At 44.5% G+C, this 25,289-nt stretch overlaps 1 protein-coding gene across 2 annotated transcripts in view; it reads left to right on the top strand.

Moving 5' to 3' along the window:
- The window catches only part of LOC124622488 (fork head protein homolog 2-like), a 263,942-nt gene that overhangs the window by 147,416 nt on the left and 91,237 nt on the right, over positions 1-25,289 (top strand). For both annotated transcript variants that reach the window (XM_047148202.1, XM_047148201.1), the window contains exon 2: positions 7,850-8,012. In XM_047148202.1, the coding sequence (XP_047004158.1) occupies positions 7,850-8,012 (163 nt within the window). The remainder of the gene's footprint in view (positions 1-7,849; positions 8,013-25,289) is intronic.

Raw genomic sequence — 25,289 nt, 5'->3', positions numbered from 1 at the left:
GTAGGATATAAGGTATGTGAGAAGGGGTCCAAAGCCGGAACTTCCTGTTAGGTGATGATATGCATGACTTAGTAACTTCTTGCGTATTATACGTATTGTTAAAGTGTTTAGCTTTGGCTAATTTCGTAAAAAAAGGATCACTGGATGTGCCTTGCACATTTGCTGCGGAAATTGCACCTGTGTACATACATAGCCAATTACGTGTAAGTGTGCAGATCATTCACAATTGATTTTACATTTTGTAATATGGCTCTGAGCACTATGGGACTCAACTGCTGAGGTCATTAGTCCCCTAGAAATTAGAACTAGTTAAACCTAACTAACCTAAGGACATCACAAACATCCATGCCCGAGGCAGGATTCGAACCTGCGACCGTAGCGGTCCCGCGGTTCCAGACTGCAGCGCCTTTAACCGCACGGCCACTTCGGCCGGCTACATTTTGTAATAGGGTCAATTCGTATGATAGATTTTTATTCTTTTAAATATAGTGTAAAAACTAGTACCGTAAAATGTAGTTAATTGAAACAGCGGGGTAACTTGAAACGATTTACAGTTATGATGGCATCATGGTGTGCATAATGTAATTGTTGGTTTTGCGTATAGTTCTGAACAGCCATAGAATGAGCAGTAATATTAGCAATAAAATATTAGCAGTAAATTGAAGTAAATGAAAAAAAAATACTATCCTCTAAATATCTTTTATGTTGTTGAACAATAATGCGTCTCATTTCTGTATATTATTTCTTTTGTGCTTATCAATCGACATTAATTAGGTGAAAAGATTTTCGTTGAGTATAACTAGAATCTTGCAGTAATAGTATATCTCTTGCCTCAGGTCAGTGTCAGCAGGTAGAGGGTGAGAAATTCCTAAATTCGTGATCAGTATAAGGAAACCATCAGGATAGAGTTTTAAATGGCCTGCCATCTGGTCTGATCGGTAGATGCCGGAAAGAATCTCTATAAATTCATGCCGTTGCCGTTTACAGGTTTTCTATTAAAAGTGATTGCGAGAAACAAAGCGGAACATCACATTTTTCATAATGTTATAATTATCGTTTTTTAAGCGATTTTCTTTTTCGAACATAGCCTGTGTAATGCCGAGTGGTTTGCATGCACAAAACCATTAAGGTTCTCCATGATTATTTCTGAATTATTCAACACAGGATGCGCACAGAGTGGAAATATGGATGTGACGTTATTGCCATCGAGTGGCGTATCCACTGCCCTGTACGAATGTTGGATGTTTCGCCGTGCACTTTGACCGCGAAAGGATATTTTTTGCAGTATACCTCTTTGTATCGAGAGTTTGCACAATTGTGGTAACAGGTTAAGGGATTAAATGTACAGAAAAAACAGATCACGGGCCTTTACCATAATAGTATTGTTGTTGCCTCTTCCCTAGCCAAATATTACACAGGAAGACGTAAACAACAAAAGCAATGAAACTTCCTGGCAGTTTAAAACTGTGTGCTGGGCCGACACTCGAACTCGGGACCTTTGCCTTTCGCGGGCAAGTGCTCTACCAACTGAGCTACCCAAGCACGACTCACGCCCCGTCCTCACAGCTTTAATTCCGCCAGTACCTCGTCTCCTACCTTCCAAACTTCACAGAAGCTCTCCTGCGAACCTTGCGGAACTAGCACTCCTGGAAGAAAGGATATTGCGCAGACATGGCTTAGCCACAGCCTGGGGGATGTTTCTAGAATGAAATTTTCACTCTACAGCGGAGTGTGCGCTGATATGAAACTTCCTGGTAGATTAAAACTGTGTGCCGGGCCGAGACTCGAACTCGGGACCTTTGCCTTTCGCGGGCAAGTGCTCTACCAACTGAGCTACCCAAGCTGTGAGGACGGGGCGTGAGTCGTGCTTGGGTAGCTCAGTTGGTAGAGCACTTGCCCGCGAAAGGCAAAGGTCCCGAGTTCGAGTCTCGGCCCGGTACACAGTTTTAATCTGCCAGGAAGTTTCATATCAGCGCACACTCCGCTGTAGAGTGAAAATTTCATTCTAGAAACAAAAGCAATATTCTAGGCATGACTTGCAAATGGGACTCCAGCAGAATAATATTGCCTCAGTTGCCAGATATTTCAAATTTATTGATAATCGTTCGGAAACTGGAATATATTTTCGTATAACTGTATCGTCTTTTTCAATTCGAGGACGAAGTAATTTTAACAAGTTATACAATTTGACTAGCCATTCGGAGAAAGTTGATGTAAATGGCTCTGAGCACTATGGGACTTAACTGCTGTGGTCATCAGTCCCCTAGAACTTAGAACTGCTTAAACCTAACTAACCTAAGGACATCACACACATCCATGCCCGAGGCAGGATTCGAACCGTAGCGGTCGCGCGGTTCCAGACTGTAGCGCCTAGAACCGCTCAGCCACTGCGGCCGGCTAAAGTTGATGTAATCATGAGGTTCTGAGTGTAACATTTTCTAAACTACATTTTTGTCACTATATTTATCTTTCAAATTTGCTTTGTCTGCATTGGTAGTCATACCCATTAGTGTCAAAACACTTCGTGACTCAGTGTGTGAGCTGCTTCATAGGCGATGTTAGTTTTGACAAACCTTGTTTGTACGTCTGCGCACTTGTCTGGTAAACCCGTGGAAAACAAACACCGAATTTGACAAACAAATCTGATCTGTTTGTGAGGGCCTTAAGAGACCTACTTCCTTCACATAGTGTTTTCCATGCATTCGTGTACACATTGTTATCGTAAATTGCATCGTAAGTAATAGTATAGTATATTGAAGGAGCTCTGCAGTTACTTCAGCAATAGATTCTGACTAGTGTTCTACACGAAGTCTGCTAACTGCATTAATTACTTCTACATTGCTTTATTTCGAAGGTTTTTCAGGGATACTTCTCGAGTCTTTTGGTCTAACGAACATGTGGGACCCAGTGGCCTGTTACGAAGTAATAGTGTTATGACTTACTCCGTGTGTTACCCTAATTACTTTAGCCAACCGGTGTTGCGAGCGGTTCTAGGCGCTTCAGTCTGGAACCGCGCGACCACTACGGTCGCAGGTTCGAATTCTGTCTCGGGCATGAATGTGTGTAATGCCCTTAGGTTAGTTAGGTTTAAGTAGTTCTAAGTTCTAGGGGACTGATGACCTCAGATGTCAAGTCCCATAGTGCCCAGAGCCATTTGAACCCTAATTACTTTAGTTTCTGAGAAAATACCTTCACGGCGGTGAAAAAACCTGTAATATGCAATCACCAGAACGTACAACAGAAAACAGAAGCGTAGACCTACTACCTCTAAAACTGTCGGAAAAGCGCACCCGAGGTAGAACAGTGCAGTACTAGATGCAACGTTAGGCTGAAGTTTGCGATACCATCAATAGCTGTACTGTGTTCATCATAGGAATAAACCTGATGTAAACATTACGCCATGTATTCTTCCGCGTTTGTTTGACTTTCATTGGATTTCGTTTAAATGTAGCGGAAGTCGAGCTGTGTCCTGCACAGTCAAGTACTATCGTAAGGATACGTTGTATGCAGTGTTAACACGCACGTAGACTGCGCGATAATGCGGGACAACAGCTTTACCGGCGCATTTAACTTTGGCATTTAACTTTGGCAGCGGTCCAGCTAACCTGCAATGACGTGAGCACTTGCAAAAAGAATGGCTCTAAGCACTATGGGACTTAACATCTGAGGTCATCAGTCCCCTAGACTAGAACTACTAAAACCTAACTAACCTAAGAACATCACACACATCCATGCCCAAGGCAGGATTCGAACCTGCGACCGTAGCAGCAGCGCGGTTCCGGACTGAAGCGCCTAGAATCGCTCGGTCACAGCGGCCGTTTGAGCACTTGCAGTTCTGACGTAAAAAGAGAGGAGCAGGGAAACAATAGAGCTTCGAATGTCATTTAATTCTCAAGACAATGAAATAACCCCATCACTACCACACGCTCGGAAGGAAAGTATAAAATGCTCTCGTTCCCACCTAATATAGTATTCTAATTACAAATAAGAGTGAAAAAAATTCCTAACATAAACACAGGGTAATTTTTCTGAGCGAGCAATGTGTGGTTCAAAAGCATACTGCAGGTTTTTCACCATATTGTTGAATGTTGACGCCACCGACGGTGTTAATTACAATCAGTCGTCTGGTAATGTTTTAGCTCCTTCCTTACCCGGGACAGACAAATACATTTCAATTCTGCACTTGTCATATGCTACGCTGAGCCGGCCGCGGTGGCCGTGCGGTTCTAGGCGCTTCAGTCCGGAACCGCGGGACTGCTACGGTCGCAGGTTCGAATCCTGCCTCGGGCATGGATGTGTGTGATGTCCTTAGGTTAGTTAGGTTTAAGTAGTTCTAAGTTCTAGGGGACTGATGACCTAAGATGTTAAGTCCCATAGTGCTCAGAGCCATTTGAACCATTTTTGCTACGCTGATAACGAATCGATCAACAACAGAATCGACAAAGCCACCCGGCGCCGCATTTTGTTCTCTTCTTTTATGACGTGCCGTTCTACATCGTCAGCGTTCGGCAGTGACATGTGAAAAAGCTGCGTCGGTTAGTTCCTGTACGTCTGGCAGATTACCAGTCTTGTTGTATTCGCGACAAATCCTTTAACTTGCCTCAATATATCAGTTCTGTTGGATTCATATTGTAATCGTAAAGTGGCCAATGTAAAAGTGCAGCATTTGTATGATGTGCTCGATGCTGTGAAATGATTGTTTTTCATATTTCTGACAGTTATCACTCTGTTTCGTGTGAGACAACATCTTTAGTATAAAACAATAGACATACTCCAAATGCAAAGTATTTGGTTTTTTATTTTTCCCTAAGAATGAAATTTGTATGTTTTCTTAACTTGAGCAATCTTTAGTGACACTCTTTCTTAAGACTACTACGCTACTGACTCCGCCATATATCGGATGAGTGTTTCTGTTACAACTGTGTCAAATACATTTCCTCGGAAAACTTCAAAGCCGATTTCTTTCTGTAAATTTATGAAAAACGTTAAGAGAAACCTATTTCTCGGCACTTTTTAACGTTGTTCCACACACGTGTTTCAATACGGAACAGGCAACAGCATCAGCCATTTTCATATCGCCTATTAACAGCACGGCAATCGGAGCACAACACAGACTGTGACTGTATACCAGTTTTGAAATAAAAACTACATTGCTAAAGTGTGATTAAGGAAAACGTTGATGGCTGTTAACACATTGGAATATCTGAAAGTTTCATTTAACGTAAGTTAGTAATAAGATATCTAATACATAAATAGGACCTATTTCCAAGAGCGTAACAACATCATTGTATGTTTGCTACAGATTTTGACCAGTCATCGCGTTTGTGTTTGTTTAACATCAAGTTTATTCTTATGATAAAATGTTAATGTCATGTGACTAGGGCCTCCCGTCGGGTAGACCGTTCGCCGGGAGCAAGTCTTTCGATTTGACGCCACTTCGGCGACTTGCGCGTCGATGGGGATGAAAGGATAATGATTAGGACAACACAACACCCAGTCCCTGAGCGGAGAAAATCTCCGACCCAGCCGGAAATCGAACCCGGGCCGTTAGGATTGACATTCTCTCGCAGTGACCACTTTTTTTTCGTTGTATTTGGTCGTAGCGGACGTCACATGACATCCGTTGAAGTTCGTTGTTTATCTTTTCACTTAGTTTTTTTTATTACAGAGACCAGCCAGCTCTTTGACCGAACACGCTGAGCTACCGTGCTGGGGGTGGACATTCTTATGATGAACAGAATCTAGTAAATACAGAGAGCGAATCCAACAAGTTTGTTTCCAAACATGATACACAGCGTCGACATTTGCGCTGCTGCACAGATATTTTCAGTGCTGAACAATGGGTTAAGAAATCAACCGAAATGCCTTGATTTTGTTTTTATCTTCAAACAATGCATTTAACTTAACGCAGAAGCAATCAGCTATCTATATAATGGCAACCTCAGGCCTATTCAATGTGAAGATTAGATTGAGCAGTATTTATGTCCCTGGGTCCAACTCAAATCAAATGGTTCAAATGGCTCTGAGCACTATGGGACTTAACATCTGAGGTCATCAGTCCCCTAGAACTTAGAATTACTTAAACCTAACTAACCTAAGGACATCATACACATCCATGCCCGAGGCAGGATTCGAACCTGCGACCGTAGAAGTCGCGCGGTTCCGGACTGAAGCGCCTAGAACCGCTCGTCCACTGCGGCCGGCAGGGAATTTTTCTAGTTGATCATCAACCATAACAGATCGCTGTTACCCCACATCCATGTTGGTTAAAATGACATGTCTGAATGTCTGTGGAGGAATGGTAGCCCATTCTTCCTCAAGAGCCGAAGACACTGAAGAAGGCACCCAGGTTGGGAGCTGGGGTCTGGAGCTAATTCGACGTTCTAAATCATTCCAAAGGTATTCCATTGGGTTGAGGTCAGTCTCTGGGCAGGCAAGTCCATTTCAAGAATTTTTTTCCCATAAACCATTGTCTCAAATATGCTGCTTTATGATGGTGTGCATTGTCACGCTGATAACAATAATCGTCTCCAAATTGTTGTTCTACTGTACGCAGTAGACAATGTGTTCGTATCCTTCCGTATTTAGCGTCTCCTTAAGCGCAACAAAGGGACCACGAAAAACACATCTCGTACTGTAACAGCACTTCTTTCCTGCTTCATTATTGACACTGCACACCATGGAAGGTAATGCCCTCCGGGAATTTGGCAAATAGAAACCCTTCCACTGGATTGCCATAGAGTATAACGTGATTCATCACTCCAAATCACTCATTTTGTTATCCACTGTCCAGGTAGTCTTTCTTTACACCACTCTCGTAGTCAGAAAAGCAGCACCCCGCATTTCCTCGAAGAAAAAGGGTCCGATCATGCTTGATGTCGTAAATCCAACCATCATGACTGTGTCGTCATGGAATGGGGTTTCCACGACGATTCTCGTATTTCCGGTAGTCCAGATTCTGCAGTTGTCGGTGGTGACAGACCCTTGGAGTGTGAAATGGATTTAGTCGGTCCACAACACGTTAAACAACCAATCGTCATCTTCCAACATTTTTGAGTGCCCACACCGCAAATGCTCTCCCCGTCGCAAAATCAGTGACTAACAGTTCGTGATGAAGCAGGATGTTGTACGGGATAGCATTGGAGGGTACACCCTAATGCTCTCCAAACAGCAGTGCGTGCAACTTCACGAGCGTTGACTTCGCCATGCGGAATGAACCCGCTGAAATTTCTATTTCTTCACAAAACTTTCCGAGCAGCAGTAGCACTTGTGTTTGGTCGCCCATTTTGGGAGCTTCAAACGTCGTGATCATTTTCTGCACTACGGCACTTCTCACAGGACATTTACCCGTTCGAATACCCTTCTTATGGCGATAGGATCGTAAGGCTAAAGTAGCGGAATCTCTATTCCGACAGAAAAGCTTCGCTAACGGTACCTTTTCTGGTAAAGTCAACATGACGCGATTGCTGGTGCTTCTGACTCCCACCTTCATTACATTTCATTTTATACCCCGATTCTCATGCGGCGTCACTGACGTATTGCTATCCAGCCCTTTTTGTTGACGGTTTGTGCACTCGTTTTTGGTTTCAGTCAAACCCTATGTCATTTCATGCATCTGTCTAGTTTACTGCTCTATCTACATTATTCCACGAATCAATGCGTTTTCAAATGTTAACGGACTTTTGGGTTACCCTGTGTTTCTGTTATCCATTCATTTCACTGTCTCTGTTATGCCAAGGATAGTCACTATGGCTACCATGTGATTTTTTGAACATGCAGTGCTTTGCACGTGATGAAAGATTATTGGCCCGAATGGAATTTATTTTGATATGTGTTGTTGGTGTTGCAGGGCGACCTGTGGAAGCTCGCAAGCCCGGTCCGCCGCCGGCCGTGGCTTCCCCGAAGACGCCGACTGGACCTCGGAAGCCGCCCTTCACCTACACGGAGCTCATCGAGCAAGCCCTGCGCGAAAAGGGCGAGCTCACCGTCTCCGGTATCTACTCCTGGATATCGTGAGTACCCTGCACCGTGTTTCTCTACTAGTAAGATGGTGTGTAGAATATATGAGTCTGGCGATATACCATCTGACTTTCGGAAAAGCATCATCCACACAATTCCGAAGACGGCAAGTGCTGACAAGTGCGAGAATTATCGCACAGTCAACTTAACAGCTCATGCATCGAAGCTGCTTACAAGAATAATATATAGAAGAATGGAAAAGAAAATTGAGAATGCGCTAGGTGACGATCAGTTTGGCTTTAGGAAAAGTAAAGGGACGAGAGAGGCAATTCTGACGTTACGGCTAACGATGGAAGCAAGGCTAAAGAAAAATCAAGACACTTTCATAGGATTTGTCGACCTGGAAAAAGCGTTCGACAATATAAAATGGTGCAAGCTGTTCGAGATTCTGAAAAAGTAGGGATAAGCTGTAGGGAGAGACGGGTCATATACAATATGTACAACAACCAAGAGGGAATAATAAGAGTGGACGATCAAGAACGAAGTGCTCTTACTAAGAAGGGTGTAAGACAAGGCTGTAGCCTTTCGCCCCTACTCTTCAATCTGTATATCGAGGAAGCAATGATGGAAATAAAAGAAAGGTTCAGGAGTGGAATTAAAATACAAGGTTATTTATTTATTTCTCGTTCAGCTACAGGCAAAGCGTGATACACTTACAAACATCAACATAAAAATTTAAATTAACATTAACAATGATTTACAATAAAATTTTCAGGGTTTCCAGCCACAAAAGTGCTTGGTCACTTATCACATGTATGTCCATCAGATTTCCTCCCTTAAGTCCGTGTACGTCGCACTCAACTATATGCTGCAATTCAATAATATCCAGTGAAGTTATTAGCGAATGCGAATGTGAAATAATCTGGGTTAAGTTAAGTATCAAAGGTGGGTCAGATATGATAGTCGGATGCTTCTATAGACCACTTGCATCAGCAACCGTAGTAGTTGAGCGCCTCAGAGAGAACCTGCAGAACGTCGTGAAGAAGTTTCGTGATCATACTATTGTAATAGGGGGAGACTTCAATCTACCAGGTATAGAATGGGATAGTCACACAATCAGAACTGGAGCCAGGGACAGAGACTCTTGTGACATTATCCTGACTGCCTTGTCCGAGAATTACTTCGAGCAGATAGTTAGAGAACCAACTCGTGAAGCTAACGTTTTAGACCTCATAGCAACAAATAGACCGGAACTTTTCGACTCCGTGAATGTAGAAGAGGGTATCAGTGATCATAAGTCAGTGGTTGCATCAATGACTACAAGTGTAATAAGAAATGCCAAGAAAGGAAGGAAAATATATTTGCTTAACAAGAGTGATAGGGCACAAATCGCAGAATATCTGAGTGACCACCATCAAACATTCATTTCTGAGGAAGAGGATGTGGAACAAAAATGGAAAAAATTCAGAAACATCGTCCAGTACGCCTTAGATAAGTTCGTACCGACTAAGGTCCAAAGCGAGGGGAAAGATCCACCGTGGTATAACAATCATGTACGAAAGGTACTACGGAAACAAAGAAAGCTTCATCATAGGTTTAAGAGTAGTCGAATCATAGCTGATAAGGAAAAGCTGAACGAAGCGAAAAAGAGCGTAAAGAGAGCAATGAGAGAAGCATTCAACGAATTCGAACATAATACATTGGCAAACAATCTAAACAAGAACCCTAAAAAGTTTTGATCATATGTAAAATCGGTAAGCGGATCTAAATCCCCTATTCAGTCACTCGTTGACCACGATGGCACCGAAACAGAGGACGACCGAAGAAAGGCAGAAATACTGAATTCAGTGTTCCGAAACTGTTTCACTGCGGAAAATCGTAACACGGTCCCTGACTTCAGCCGTCGCACGGACGCCAAAATGGAAAATATTGAAATAAACGATATCGGAATTGAAAAACAACTGCTATCACTTAGTAGCGGAAAAGCATCCGGACCAGACGAGATACCCTTAAGATTCTACAGTGCTTATGCTAAAGAACTTGCCCCCTTTCTATCAGCAATTTATCGTAGATCGCTGGAAGAACGTAAAGTACCTAGCGACTGGAAGAAAGCGCAGGTCGTTCCCATTTTCAAGAAGGGTCATAAATCAGATGCGAATAATTATAGGCCTATTTCGCTTACGTCAATCTGTTGTAGAATAATGGAACATGTTTTGTGTTCTCGTATTATGACGTTCTTAGATAATACAAATCTCCTTCATCATAACCAACATGGATTCCGCAAACAGAGATCATGTGAAACTCAGCTCGCCCTATTTGCCCAAGAAATTCACAGTGCCGTAGACACTGGCGAGCAGATTGATGCCGTATTCCTGGACTTCAGGAAGGCATTTGATACGGTTCCGCACTTACGTTTAGTGAAAAAAATACGAGCTTACGGAATATCGGACCAGGTTTGTGATTGGATTCAGGATTTCCTAGAAGAAAGAACACAACATGTCATTCTTAACGGTTCAAAATCTGCAGATGTGGAGGTAATTTCGGGAGTACCGCAGGGAAGCGTGATAGGACCTTTATTGTTTACAATATACATAAATGACTTAGTTGACAACATCGGTAGCTCCGTGAGGCTATTTGCAGATGACACGGTTGTCTACAAGAAAGTAGCAACATCAGAAGACTCGTACGTACTCCAGGAGGACCTGCAGAGGATTAATGCATGGTGCGACAGCTGGCAGCTTTCCCTAAACGTAGATAAATGTAATATAATGCGCATACATAGGGGCAGAAATCCATTCCAGTACGATTATGCCATAGGTGGTAAATCATTGGAAGCGGTAACGACCGTAAAATACTTAGGAGTTACTATCCGGAGCGATCTGAAGTGGAATGATCACATAAAACAAATAGTGGGAAAAGCAGGCGCCAGGTTGAGATTCATAGGAAGAATTCTAAGAAAATGTGACTCATCGACGAAAGAAGTAGCTTACAAAACGCTTGTTCGTCCGATTCTTGAGTATTGCTCATCAGTATGGGACCCTTACCAGGTTGGATTAATAGAAGAGATAGACATGATCCAGCGAAAAGCAGCGCGATTCGTCATGGGGACATTTAGTCAGCGCGAGAGCGTTACGGAGATGCTGAACAAGCTCCAGTGGCGGACACTTCAAGAAAGGCGTTACGCAATACGGAGAGGTTTATTATCGAAATTACGAGAGAGCACATTCCGGGAAGAGATGGGCAACATATTACTACCGCCCACATATATCTCGCGTAATGATCACAACGAAAAGATCCGAGAAATTAGAGCAAATACGGAGACTTACAAGCAGTCGTTCTTCCCACGCACAATTCGTGAATGGAACAGGGAAGGGGGGATCAGATAGTGGTACAATAAGTACCCTCCGTCACACACCGTAAGGTGGCTCGCGGAGTATAGATGTAGATGTAGATGTAGATGGTTTGACTCTCTCCGCACTCACAATTGGGGTCCTGGGAGAAACCCCACTTTTTCAACAAATATCCGCACCGACCAACACCTGTCCGCAGACGATTTAGAGTTACCCACACTCTACGTTGGAGTTGGAAGCCTGGAACTCGTTGAGATGGGTCCTCAATAAGGAAACTGTTATTCACTTTGCTTTCCTGCCATTGCTGTTTCTACAGGTTATCGATATCAATCTGTTGTTTGAGTTCTTTCCAGAAGGGATTTCTTGACATCAATCTGTCAGGGGGAGGAGGTAGGTCCCTGAACTTTTCTTTGTACCTCTGGATTGCTCTTTCACGTCTAATCGAGGGTGGTTCGATATTGGCAAGGACGGGCAGCCAAGGTTTCGGGGTGGGTCTTACTGTTCCTGTTATGAGCCTCATTGTCTCGTTAAGTTGCACATCAATATATCTGACATGCCTACTGCGGACCCAGACGGGTGCGCAATATTCCGCTACACTATACAGAAGTGCCAGTGCTGATGTGCGTAGAGTTTCAGTGGAACATCCCCAGGTTGTTCCTGCCAGTTTCATTATGATGTTGTTTCTTGTTTTCATTTTTTGGGCGACTTCGTACAGGTGGCTCTTATATGTGAGAGTGCGATCTAGCTTAACACCCAGATATTTTGGCGTTCTATCGTTTTTCAACAATTTACCTTTTATTTGCACTTTTAGCTCACGATTTGCATCTTTGTTACACAAGTGCATTATTGATGCCACGGATTTAGTCGGATTTACTTTGAGGTGCCAGTTGTCATAATATTGTTGTAGTCGTTCCAGATCCCTGTTTAAAATTTCTTCCAGTTCTTCGAAAGTGTTGGCGTGAGCCGCGATAGCGATGTCATCTGCATACATAAAAGAACGAGATTCCAGGTTTGGGATGTCCGCTATGTATAAATTGAAAAGGCATGGAGCCAGCACAGACCCTTGGGGGAGACCATTTTGTAGTGTCCATCGAAATGCTCAGAACGAGCTGCGACACGAGAAGCAAATGTCACCACCAAACGGCGGCCGGACGTAGTAATACCTCTCGGCCCTCACAGGCGAAGTTACGCAAGAAAATACAAGGTGAAAGGATATCAATGATACGATTCGCTGATGACATTGCTATCCTGAGTGAAAGTGAAGAAGAATTAAATGATATGCTGAACGGAATGAACAGTCTAGTGAGTACACAGTATGGTTTGAGAGTAAATCGGAGAAAGACGAAGGTAATGAGAAGTAGTAGAAATGAGAACAGCGAGAAACTTAACATCAGGATTGGTGGTCACGAAATCAATGAAGTTAAGGAATTCTGCTACCTAGTCAGTAAAATAACCAATGACGGACGGAGCAAGGAGGATATCAAAATCAGACTCGCTATGGCAAAAAAGGCATTTCTGGCCAAGAGAAGTCTACTAATATCAAATACCGGCCTTAATTTGAGGAAGAAATTTCTGAGGATGTACGTCTGGAGTACAGCATTGTATGGTAGTGAAACATGGACTGTGGGAAAACCGGAACAGAAGAGAATCGAAGCATTTGAGATGTGGTGCTATAGACGAATGTTGAAAATTAGGTGGACTGATAAGGTAAGGAATGAGGAGGTTCTACGCAGAATCGGAGAGGAAAGGAATATGTGGAAAACACTGATAAGGAGAAGGGACAGGATGATAGGACATCTGCTAAGACATGAGGGAATGACTTCCATGGTACTAGAGGGAGCTGTAGAGGGCAAAAACTGTAGAGGAAGACAGAGATTGGAATACGTCAAGCAAATAATTGAGGACGTAGGTTGCAAGTGCTACTCTGAGATGAAGAGGTTAGCACAGGAAAGGAATTCGTGGCGGGCCGCATCAAACCAGTCAGTAGACTGATGACAAAAAAAAAAAAAAAAAAGATGGCCTCAGTTGACAGACCCAGCACAATCACCAACAGCTACTTCTGTTCTCTGCAAGTACCATGGGGTGTGTCGCGGAGGGTGCAAGTACCATTCTCCCCTACTCGCTTTTCCATTCGCGATTGAAGCGCTGGAAGAAACGCTGTGCGTAAGACCGTCCACCCACGGGTCGAGGCAGCTAACGTTGACGTGGACGCTGACGGGACATCAAACCTCACGAGGGATGGGCTGTCGACAAACAAGACGCTTTCTGTGCCACTGGGGAAACATTCCAGTCGTTGACCTTCGCGGCAGTAATTGCAGCAGATACGTTATTCACCAAAAAAAACTACGATTTTTAAGTAATACTTCCTTTATGAAGAAGAAACACGCAGAGTCTTCTAGAAAACAAAAGGTGAAAAAAAATTATTTTTGGAATGAGGTGGTTTGGAAGCTCCAGATATATCTTTAAAGCTCACGGCGCTATCAAGTAGGGTAGAGTTTCGACACAGGTGTTTAGTCTCCCATTTCACACTCCTAGGCCGGCCGCGGTGGCCGTGCGGTTCTAGGCGCTCCAGTCCGGAGCCGCGCTGCTGCTACGGTCGCAGGTTCGAATCCTGGCTCGGGCATGGATGTGTGTGATGTCCTTAGGTTAGGTAGGTTAAAGTAGTTCGAAGTTGACCGACAACTGCAGAATCTGGACTACCGGAAATCCTAGAATTGTCGTGGAAACCCCATTGCATGACGACACAGTCAGATGCACCAGCAATCGCGTCATGTTAACTTTACCAGAAAAGGTACCGTTAGTGAAGCATTACTATCAGAATAGAGAATCCGCTACTGCAGCTTTACGATCCTATCGCCATAAGAAGGGTATTCGAAGGGGTAAATGTCCTGTGAGAAGTGTCGTTGTGAAGAAAATGATCACGAAGTTTGAAGCTCCCGTAATTCTGCTACTGCTCGGACAGTTTTGGGGAGGAATGGAAATTGTATAGCGGGTTCATTCCGCATGGTGACGTCAACGTTCGTGAAGTTGCACGCACTACTGTTTGGAGAGCACTAAGGCGTACCCACCAATGCTATCCAGTACAACATCCCGGATCATCAAGAACTGTTAGCCACCAGTTTTGCGACGTAACACTGTATCTACAAATGTACTTATTTGTTATGTAATATGCAGAGTGTACCAAAAAAGTGCTTTTGATACTTCTACACCTTCATGTACATGGGTAAATGGAAATGTCGTGTGGCTAGGGCCTCCTGTCGGGTAGGCCGTTTGCTTGGTGCAAGTCTTCCGAGTTGATGCCACTACGGCGACTTGCGTGTCGAATCTACGTGGGTAATCTGCACCTTCACAATAATTCTCTGTTATTCCACTCTCGAACAGCGCGCGGAAAAAAAGCAGACCTGTATCTTTCCGAGCGAGCTATTATTTCGCTTATTTTATTATGATGATCGTTTGTCCTTGTGTAGGTCGGCGTCAACAAAATATTTTCGCATTCGGAGGAGAAAGTTGGTGAGAAGTTTTACGCCGCATCGAAAAACGCCTTTGTTTTGACGATATCCACCCCAAATCCTGTATCATTTCAGTGACACTCCCTCTCCTATTTCCCGATCATACAAAGAGGTGCTGCTCTTCTTTGAACTTTCTCGATGTACTCCGTTTGCCCTATCTGGTAAGAATCCCACACTGCGCAGCAGTACTCCAAAAGAGGACGGACGAACGTGGTGTAGGGAGTCTCTTTAGTAGGTCTGTTGCATCTTCTAAGTATTCTGCCAATAAAACGCATTCTTTGGTTATCCTTCTCCACAACATTTTCTGTGTGTTCCTTCCAATTTAAGTTGTTCGTAATTGTAATTCCTAGGTATATAGTTGAATTTACGGCCTTTAGATTTGACAAATTTGTGATGTAACCGCAGTTTAACGGATTGCTTTCAGCATTCATGTGGATAACCTCACACTTTCCTTTATTTACGGTAAGTTGCCAATTTTCGCGCCGTAGCATTGAAACTGTATACTTTCGTAGCACACAATTTGTAGCACTAAAAAACATCAGCTACAGGAAGCTGTTACCTACCGATTGGTAGTTTCTTGTCATTCTATTATAACGAATCGCAGCTAAAACGACGCGCTCCCGAGGGATCCTCAATTTGCTGATGCTGCACAATGTACTCTTATGAGAAAGAAAAGTTACCAAATACGATGTTTAACGGCATACACTATGACGATTCGTATGTTCTTCTTGTGACGTAAAACGATGTCGCATCTCATTGGCCACGTTCCTCTCCACGAGGCAAAAATCTTGCATGCCAGATTATTTATTTCTCGTTTCTCAGCGTAATGTAACGTGGAATTCCAAGCCGTAACGTCACCAGCTGGTCGCCCACATGCGTTTTCACGTCCCGTGAGAGGACGGCTTTTGGCTCCGTACAACTACGCCTGCATCTGTAATCTGCAAGCCACCTTAAGGTGTATGGTGGAAGGTACTTTATGTACCACTATCACTTCTTAGTTACAGTCGCGAATTGACCGCGGGAGACCTCCGTGTGAGATCGAATCTCTCTAATTTAACCTTCATGGTCTTACCTTGAGATGTATCTAGGGGCAGACAAGTCATTAGTTGACATATGCTCTCGGAATTGTAACAGTAAACCATACCGTGATGCAGAGCGCCTCTTTTGCAACGTCTGCCACTGGTGTTTGCTACGCACCTCCATGAGTTATCCCGCTTTGTAAATGAGCCTTTAAAAAATGTGCTGCTCTTCTGTGCATCTTCTCTATTTTCTTAAACAGTAAGTTCTATCTGGTACGAATCCCATACTGACGAGCAATATTAAAGTACTGTATTGCGCTAGCGGCGGTTTTGTAAGATACTCAATCTGTGGCTGGACTTCAGATCCTGGTGATTCTTCCATTGAATTTTAATCTGGCATTTGCCATATCCGCATTTAGTGTTATCTGGTAGTTCCACTTGAGATCATTCTGTACTCTTACTCCAACGTATTTTATGGATCTAACTGCTTGCAGTGATGTAATAAAATGGAACACCTAAAGCAGTCCTCATGATATTATTTATTATGTGGCTACCAGTTTCGGTGCTTCAGTGCGCCATCTTCAGGCCTTAACTGACGCTCACTGGGTAACTCCAATCGCATACACGATTCATCAGTCGCCAACATCTATGAACTGGTTTTCGCAGACTTCTGTAACAGCGATGTTTTGTCTCCAACCATCAACTACCAACTGACTGGAGAGACATTTTGAATGTCAGTTGACACATGATGGTTGGAGAGACAGCATTGTTGTTCAAGTAGTCTGCAAAAACCAGTTCATAGATGGTGACCACTGATGGATCGTGCATACGATTGAAGTTAACCCCTCACTGTCAGTTAGAGCCTAAAGATGGTGCGCTGAAGAGCCGAAACTGGTAGCCGTATATTAAATTACATCGTAAGGACGGATGTAGGTGTTCCATTTTATTACCTAAGTGAACGTTCGAAGTCCCTGAAACCCCCAATCATAAGGATGGACACACAGAAGCTTCCAGTAATTGTTCTGGTTTTGCGTAATCATACAATAAAGGGTCTTTATGTTCTAAGTACTCGCAATACCTCTGCGAAAATCGTCCTTTAACTTCCGACATTATCCATTAGGTCATTAAAGAATCCCTTGGGATACGCCCGAAGTAAGTTTTACGCATGAAAATTTCTCTCCGTTGAGAATGACACGTTGTGTTCTGTTACCTAAAAAGTCTTAAATGCAAACACGCAGCTGGATGTGACAGTGTGGAACTGTATCGAATGGCTTACGGTAGTCGAGGAACACGGCATCTAACTGAGCGCCAGTGTTTACTGCTTTTTACGTCTCGTGGACGAACACAGCGAGTTGCCTTTCACGCGATCGTTGTTTTCGGAACTCATGTTGATTCCCAAAGGGGAGATTTTCCGTCTCCAGAAATGTCATAAAACGCGATCATAAAACACGTTCAAAAATTGAGATGTACGCTACTGGCCATTAAAATTGCTACACCAAGAACAAAGATGCAGATGATAAACGGGTATTCATTGGACAAATTATACTATACTAGAACTGACATGTGATTACATTTTCACGCAATTTGGGCTCATAGATCCTGAGAAATCATTACACACAACAACCTCCTCCGGCCGTAATAACGGCCTTGATACGCCTGGGCATTGAGTCAAACAGAGCTTGGATGGCGTGTACAGGTACAGCTGCCCATGCAGCTTCAACACGATACCACAGTTCATCAAGAGTAGTGACTGGCGTATTGTGACGAGCCAGTTGCTCGACCACCATTGACGAGACGTTTTCAATTGATGAGAGATCTGGAGAATGTGCTGGCCAAGGCAGCAGTAGAACATTTCCTGTATCCAGAAAGGCCCGTACGGGACCTGCAACATGCAGTCGTGCATTATCCTGCTGAAATGAAGGGTTTCGCAGGGATCGAATGAAGGGTACAGCCACGGGTCGTAACACATCTGAAATGTAACGTCCAGTGTTCAAAGTGCAGTCAGTGCGAACAAGAGGTGACCGAGACGTGTAACCAATGGCACCCCATACCATCACGCCGGGTGATATGCCAGTATGGCAATGACGAATACACGCTTCCAATGTGCGTTCACCGCAATGTCGCCAAACACGGATGCGACCATCATGATGCTGTAAAAAGAACCTGGATTCATCTGAAAAAATGACGTTTTGCCATTCGTGCACCCAGGTTCGTCGTTGAGTACACCATCGCAGGCGCTCCTGTCTGTGATGCATCGTCAAGGGTAACCGCAGCCATGGTCTCCGAGCTGATAGTCCATGCTGCTGCAAACGTCGTCGAACTGTTCGTGCAGATGGTTGTTGTCTTGCAAACGTCCCCATCTGTTGACTCATGGATCGAGACGTGGCTGCACGATCCGTTACAGCCATGCGGGTAAGATGCCTGTCATCTCGACTGCTAGTGATACGAGGCCGTTGGGATCCAGCACGGCGTTCAGTGTTACCCTCCTGAACCCTCCGATTCCATATTCAGCTAACAGTCATTGGATCTCGACCAACGCGAGCAGCAATGTCGCGATACGATAAACCGCAATCGCGATAGGCTAAAATCCGACCTTTATCAAAGTCGGAAACGTGATGGTACGCATTTCTCCTCCTTACACGAGGCATCACAACAACGTTTCACCAGGCAACGCCGGTCAACTGCTGTTTGTGTATGAGAAATCGGTTGGAAACTTTCCTCATGTCAGCACATTGTGGGTGTCGCCACCGGCGCCAACCTTGTGTGAATGCTCTGAAAAGCTAATCATTTGCATACCACAGCATATTCTTCCTGTCGGTTAAATTTCGCGTCTGTAGCACGTCATCTTCGTGGTGTAGCAATTTTAATGGCCAGTAGTGTATATGGGAGGAAATAATATATTTCCCGATTCTCTCCGGAACATCCTCTCTAGGAAAGTCAAGAGCAAACTCTCCGTGATGCACAACGCCTCTCTTGTAACCTCTGGCTCTGGATTCTGTTGATTATTCGGTAACATAACGCCTTCGCGCCGACTAAACGATCCCGTGACGAACGAGTCGCTCTTCGTTGGAACTTCCCAATCAGTTCTATTTATTCTAGCTGGCAAGGTTCCGAGAATGGTAAGCAATACTCTACTATCCATCGGCCAAGCGTTTTATGAGCTACTTTTTTCTGGGCAAATTACGTTTCTCACGATTCTTCCACTAAATGTTTCTTTCAGTTTCATACACATCTCCCACAACTAGTTTTATGTTGGTCATTTCATCTTAGGTAGCTACAGATAGTTATTCTTAAAGTGTTTAAAGCTGTACTTTTTTGCAGTGATAATTGCCCATAACGTAAGCGACATGTAATGGGCTTCTCCATCTATTTATAGACAATAACAACATTATCTTTGTGAGACTACGGATCATCCATCGGGTGTGTCCAACATACACTGCCGGTGTGGCGATTCTCCTGGAAAACCCGGAATTCTCAGGGAATTTTTTTACCTTTAAACATGAGTAAAATCTCAGGGAATTCCAGGAATTTAAAAAAAATCTCAGGGAATTCGGCGTTTTCAACTTGGTATTTCAAAATACTTAATATTTAAAAGTGTGTTAATTGTAAGAATATCGGTGTTTAAAAACTGCGGTTAAACCACTGCTTTTGGCTGGTATGTAGCTCAGCTGAGACGAAAGAAAAGTCATTATTGTGGTATGCAGCTGCCTGCTCCTCCCCCCCCCCTCTTCCTCTGACCATTAAGTTATCAGGAGCTTCTTGGGACCATCTTCCTCCTCAACCTGGGATTCTCAGTCATATTTTTTTTCCAAATTTGAGTAGCCGCCCTGTAGTTGTCCAGCGAAGGAATCCGAAGGAATCCCTGATTTGAAATTAAATACTTAGAAAACTAATATCGATAGGCTAGTGCGACAAACGGTATGGTTATTATGAAATCTCTACGAATTATATACAGCAGTTACCAAATAGTTAGAAAAGCCACTAGATGTGGCGCTGTAATCGCAATATGTATTGCCTATAAATAGTGCGCTGCAATTCATAGCGATCACCTCCATTGTTAAAACGTGAAAGGAGGTTGAAATCATGTATTCCACTGAACAATGTGTTTTCTGGTACTGGTACACGACAAGGTAGAACACAGGTCTACGACAACAAGGTGCAGTTTTCAAACATGATTTAATGTTCGAAAAGGATCCCATGGTAAAAGCTTCGATCTTAGTTTTCGAGACATTTCTTTTCGAAATCAGGGACTCATTCGCCGGACACTGTGTAGGATTCTCCTCTATCTGTCGAGATGAGAGTTTCGAAACACCTCGAAGATCATCTACACTGCTGGTCACTGAAACTGCAGCTCGAAGGACAGCAAATAAAGAAATTTTACTTAATGTGCGTATGCAGCATAGCAGAAAGAATACATTAGTAAATTTGTATTGAGTTCGGAGATATAGAAGATGTACACAGAGCTGCCACGTCTCGAAGCAAGAGAGATTATGGCAGTGGTTCCCTACCTAGGGGTAATTACCCACTGAGGGGTAAAAGGAAGTTCTCTGAACGATAAAAACAAATGGACCGAGTGTGTAAGTTATTTTAAATGATCATAACTTTTACAAGTTTTCATAAGACTGTAATACCGATTGGAGAAGCCACCAAATACTAGCGTTAACACGTGACACAATGTGGTGGAGGTTACAGTTTGTGAAACGAATACCCGAACATCTTCCTCACATAGATCACCCACTCCACGCACTCTACGTACTTTGTACCATCCATCGATGATAGTAAACCTGAGACATACACATTATACACTCCTGGAAATGGAAAAAAGAACACATTGACACCGGTGTGTCAGACCCACCATACTTGCTCCGGGCACTGCGAGAGGGCTGTACAAGCAATGATCACACGCACGGCACAGCGGACACACCAGGAACCGCGGTGTTGGCCGTCGAATGGCGCTAGCTGCGCAGCATTTGTGTACCGCCGCCGTCAGTGTCAGCCAGTTTGCCGTGGCATACGGAGCTCCATCGCAGTCTTTAACACTGGTAGCATGCCGCGACAGCGTGGACGTGAACCGTATGTGCAGTTGACGGACTTTGAGCGAGGGCGTATAGTGGGCATGCGGGAGGCCGGGTGGACGTACCGCCGAATTGCTCAACACGTGGGGCGTGAGGTCTCCACAGTACATCGATGTTGTCGCCAGTGGTCGGCGGAAGGTGCACGTGCCCGTCGACCTGGGACCGGACCGCAGCGACGCACGGATGCACGCCAAGACCGTAGGATCCTACGCAGTGCCGTAGGGGACCGCACCGCCACTTCCCAGCAAATTAGGGACACTGTTGCTCCTGGGGTATCGGCGAGGACCACTCGCAACCTTCTCCATGAAGCTGGGCTACGGTCCCGCACACCGTTAGGCCGTCTTCCGCTCACGCCCCAACATCGTGCAGCCCGCCTCCAGTGGTGTCGCGACAGGCGTGAATGGAGGGACGAATGGAGACGTGTCGTCTTCAGCGATGAGAGTCGCTTCTGCCTTGGTGCCAATGATGGTCGTATGCGTGTTTGGCGCCGTGCAGGTGAGCGCCACAATCAGGACTGCATACGACCGAGGCACACAGGGCCAACACCCGGCATCATGGTGTGGGGAGCGATCTCCTACACTGGCCGTACACCACTGGTGATCGTCGAGGGGACACTGAATAGTGCACGGTACATCCAAACCGTCATCGAACCCATCGTTCTACCATTCCTAGACCGGCAAGGGAACTTGCTGTTCCAACAAGACAATGCACGTCCGCATGTATCCCGTACCACCCAACGTGCTCTAGAAGGTGTAAGTCAACTACCCTGGCCAGCAAGATCTCCGGATCTGTCCCCCATTGAGTATGTTTGGGACTGGATGAAGCGTCGTCTCACGCGGTCTGCACGTCCAGCACGAACGCTGGTCCAACTGAGGCGCCAGGTGGAAATGGCATGGCAAGCCGTTCCACAGGACTACATCCAGCATCTCTACGATCGTCTCCATGGGAGAATAGCAGCCTGCATTGCTGCGAAAGGTGGATGTACACTGTACTAGTGCCGACATTGTGCATGCTCTGTTGCCTGTGTCTATGTGCCTGTGGTTCTGTCAGTGTGATCATGTGATGTATCTGACCCCAGGAATGTGTCAATAAAGTTTCCCCTTCCTGGGACAATGAATTCACGGTGTTCTTATTTCAATTTCCAGGAGTGTATATGCTTAACTAGCTCATGAAAATGCTATCTCCGAGTTGCAGGTAGTTCCCGCAGTGGATCAGAAATTGCTTCATTATTCATTTATTCACTTCGCAACAGATAAACGACCTATTATTTTATTGTTGGTGGCAGTGCTTACAAGGAGCCCAGCAGCCAAGTGAAGTGACTAATGTCGCATTAGGGAGAAGAATGCTGCAGAGGAAACATGTTTTGTAACAAGTGGCTCAGATGATGTAGGTAGCACTTGAGATGCATTGAGAACTGCATCATTACGAAAAAAAGTTTTGGAAATAAGCAGTATCGATTGTCTCATTGACTCATTAGTTCATGGTTTAATATAACACTTAAAAAAACTGAATTTCTCTTATCTTTCTTCATTTTAAAAATAAAATGTTCAAAAGAAATTTTTTTCATTCTAAAGTTTAATTTGGCGCTAATGCTCATGATGGTGGAGGCAGGGGGTAAGGGTACCAGCCAGTATCTGATTACATTTAGGGATAATGGTCTCAGAAAGGTTCGGAACCGCCGCTCTGAGGCATCTGGACATCAAGTTGAGCTGAGCTACGATGACAGACACGGGTATTTCAGTCCATGTTGCTTTAACTCGTGAGTTCATCAATCGTACTCATAGTGACTGGCGAGGGGTGGCATGCCAGTCTGTGAGCAGCACATGTGGCCGAGAACTCTGGAGAACGTGTTGGCCAAGACAACAGCTGAACACTCTCTCTATTGAGGTAGCTCAGTACTGCATGCGAAACAGGCAATATTGTGTTATGTTGAAAGAGGGTGTCACGCAGACTCCATGATAAAGGAGATCCACCGGCCTTTACACGTCAAGAAATGCAATGCTTGCAGTGAAAATTACTGGGTATGCCATCCGAGATGATAATGTGTATCTTATGGCACCATATAACACCACGTCAGGTACTGGGTCCCTGTGACAGTGACGAATGCAATCTGACAACGTTGGGATTCTTTGGAGCATCCGCACACGGATGTATCTATTGCGATGTACGAGGGCGGTTCAGAAAGTAACCTCCGATTGGTCACAGTGCGGGTTGTGGGGGGAGTAGCGACACCATCTGTGCGTTCACGCACTCAACATGTCAGGCGGCATCAAGCCGTGGTCGAGTGAACGTCGTACCTGCGCTAGTTTAGTTTTTGTGGCAGTTTCAAATGTGTGCTGCAATAGAAAACCCCGCCAAATGTGAAGTGTGTGCTGTCATAAGGTTTTTTACAGCCAAAGGATATTCTGCAGCAGCTATTCATCGTGAGCTTTGTGCCGTGTACGGACCAAGAGTTATGAGTGAAGGAGTTGTCCGTGAATGGGTACGTTTATTTAAAAGTGGACGAGAAAACGTTCATGGTGAAGAGAGGAGTGGTAGACCATCATTGGTGACTGACGAACTCGTTCAGACAGTTGATGCAAAAGTTCGTGAAAATCGACGTTTCTCAATGTCGGAGTTGTCTACTGGTTTTCCACAGATTTCTAAGACTCTCTTGTACGAGATAGTGACAGCAAGATTGGGTTACCGTAAGTTCTGTGCACGATGGGTGCCCAAAATTCTTACCGACCACCACAAAACTCAAAGAATGGCCTCTGCATTAGACTTTCTGTCACGTTATGAGGACGAAGGAGAACCATTGTTAAACAGAATCGTGACCGGTGATGAAACCTGGATTAAGTACGTGAACCCTGAGAAAAAAAAAAAAAAGTCAAAGATGTGGGCACATTCAAATTCGCCTACCAAACCAAGAAAAGCCTCGCAAGATTTTTCTGTCAGAAAACTGATGGCAACGGTGTTTTGGGATGCCAAAGGGGTGTTGTTGGTTGAATTCATGGAACGTGGTACGACCATTAATCAAGACGTGTACTGTGAAACAATAAAAAAGTTACGACGGGCTATACAAAACAAATGCCGTGGTATGCTGACTTCCGGTATCGTTTTTTTGCACGATAACACCAGTCCTCACTCTGCTCGCGGAACAACGGCCCTTCTTGAGTCCTTCAAGTGGGACGTTATCAACCATCCACCTTACAGCCCAGACCTGGCGCCAAGTGATTATCACCTCGTCATGCATTTGAAGAAATGGCTCGGGTCACAGCGGTTTGATGACGACGAAGAGCTCAAAGATGCGGTCACAGGCTGGCTACAGGCACAGGCGGGTGATTTTTATGCAGAAGGAATTTCAACGCTTGTGAAGAGATACGATATGTGCCTCAATCGCTATGGAGACTATGTAGAAAAATAGTGCAAAGATGTAGTTGTAAGATGTATATATTAAATTTTTTTATTTAACTTGGTGTATTTTTTTAAATCAACCGGAGGTTACTTTCTGAACGGCCCTCGTAGAACCAGAACGCATTTGGAAAGACAACGTGGTGCCACTGCTGTGTTGTCATTGAGCGCTCTGCTGTTGTCGTGCCTGTCTATTTCCAGTCGAGGGAAGAAACAACTATGTTTGCTGTACTCACAGTCCTACATCTACATCTACATTTATACTCCGCAAGCCACCCAACGGTGTGTGCCGGAGGGCACTTTACGTGCCACTGTCATTACCTCCCTTTTCTGTTCCAGTCGCGTATGGTTCGCGGTAAGAACGATTGTCTGAAAGCTTCCGTGCGCGCTCGAATCTCTCTAATTTTACATTCGTGATCTCCTCGGGAGGTATAAGTAGGGGAAAGCAATATATTCGATACCTCATCCAGAAACGCACCCTCTCGAAACCTGGATAGCAAGCTACACCGCGATGCAGAGCGCCTCTCTTGCAGAGTCTGCCACTTGAGTTTGCTAAACATCTCCGTAACGCTATCACGGTTACCAAATAACCCTGTGACGAAACGCGCCGCACTTCTTTGGATCTTCTCTATCTCCTCCGTCAACCCGATCTGGTACGGATCCCACACTGATGAGCAATACTCAAGTATAGGTCGAACGAGTGTTTTGTAAGCCACCTCCTTTGTTGATGGACTACACTTTCTAAGGACTCTCCCAATGAATCTCAACCTGGTACCCGCCTTACCAACAATTAATTTTATATGATCATTCCGCTTCAAATAGTTTCGCACGCATACTCCCAGATATTTTACAGAAGTAACTGCTACCAGTGTTTGTTCTGCTATCATATAATCATACAATAAAGGATCCTTCTTTCTGCATATTCGCAATACATTACATTTGTCTATGTTAAGGGTCAGTTGCCACTCCCTGCACCAAGTGCCT

Source organism: Schistocerca americana, chromosome 7 (assembly GCF_021461395.2).
Source record: "Schistocerca americana isolate TAMUIC-IGC-003095 chromosome 7, iqSchAmer2.1, whole genome shotgun sequence".
In the NCBI taxonomy this organism is placed as follows: domain Eukaryota; kingdom Metazoa; phylum Arthropoda; class Insecta; order Orthoptera; family Acrididae; genus Schistocerca; species Schistocerca americana.
Note: the sequence above shows the minus strand (reverse complement) of the source record. Positions and strands in the feature narration are given on the sequence as shown.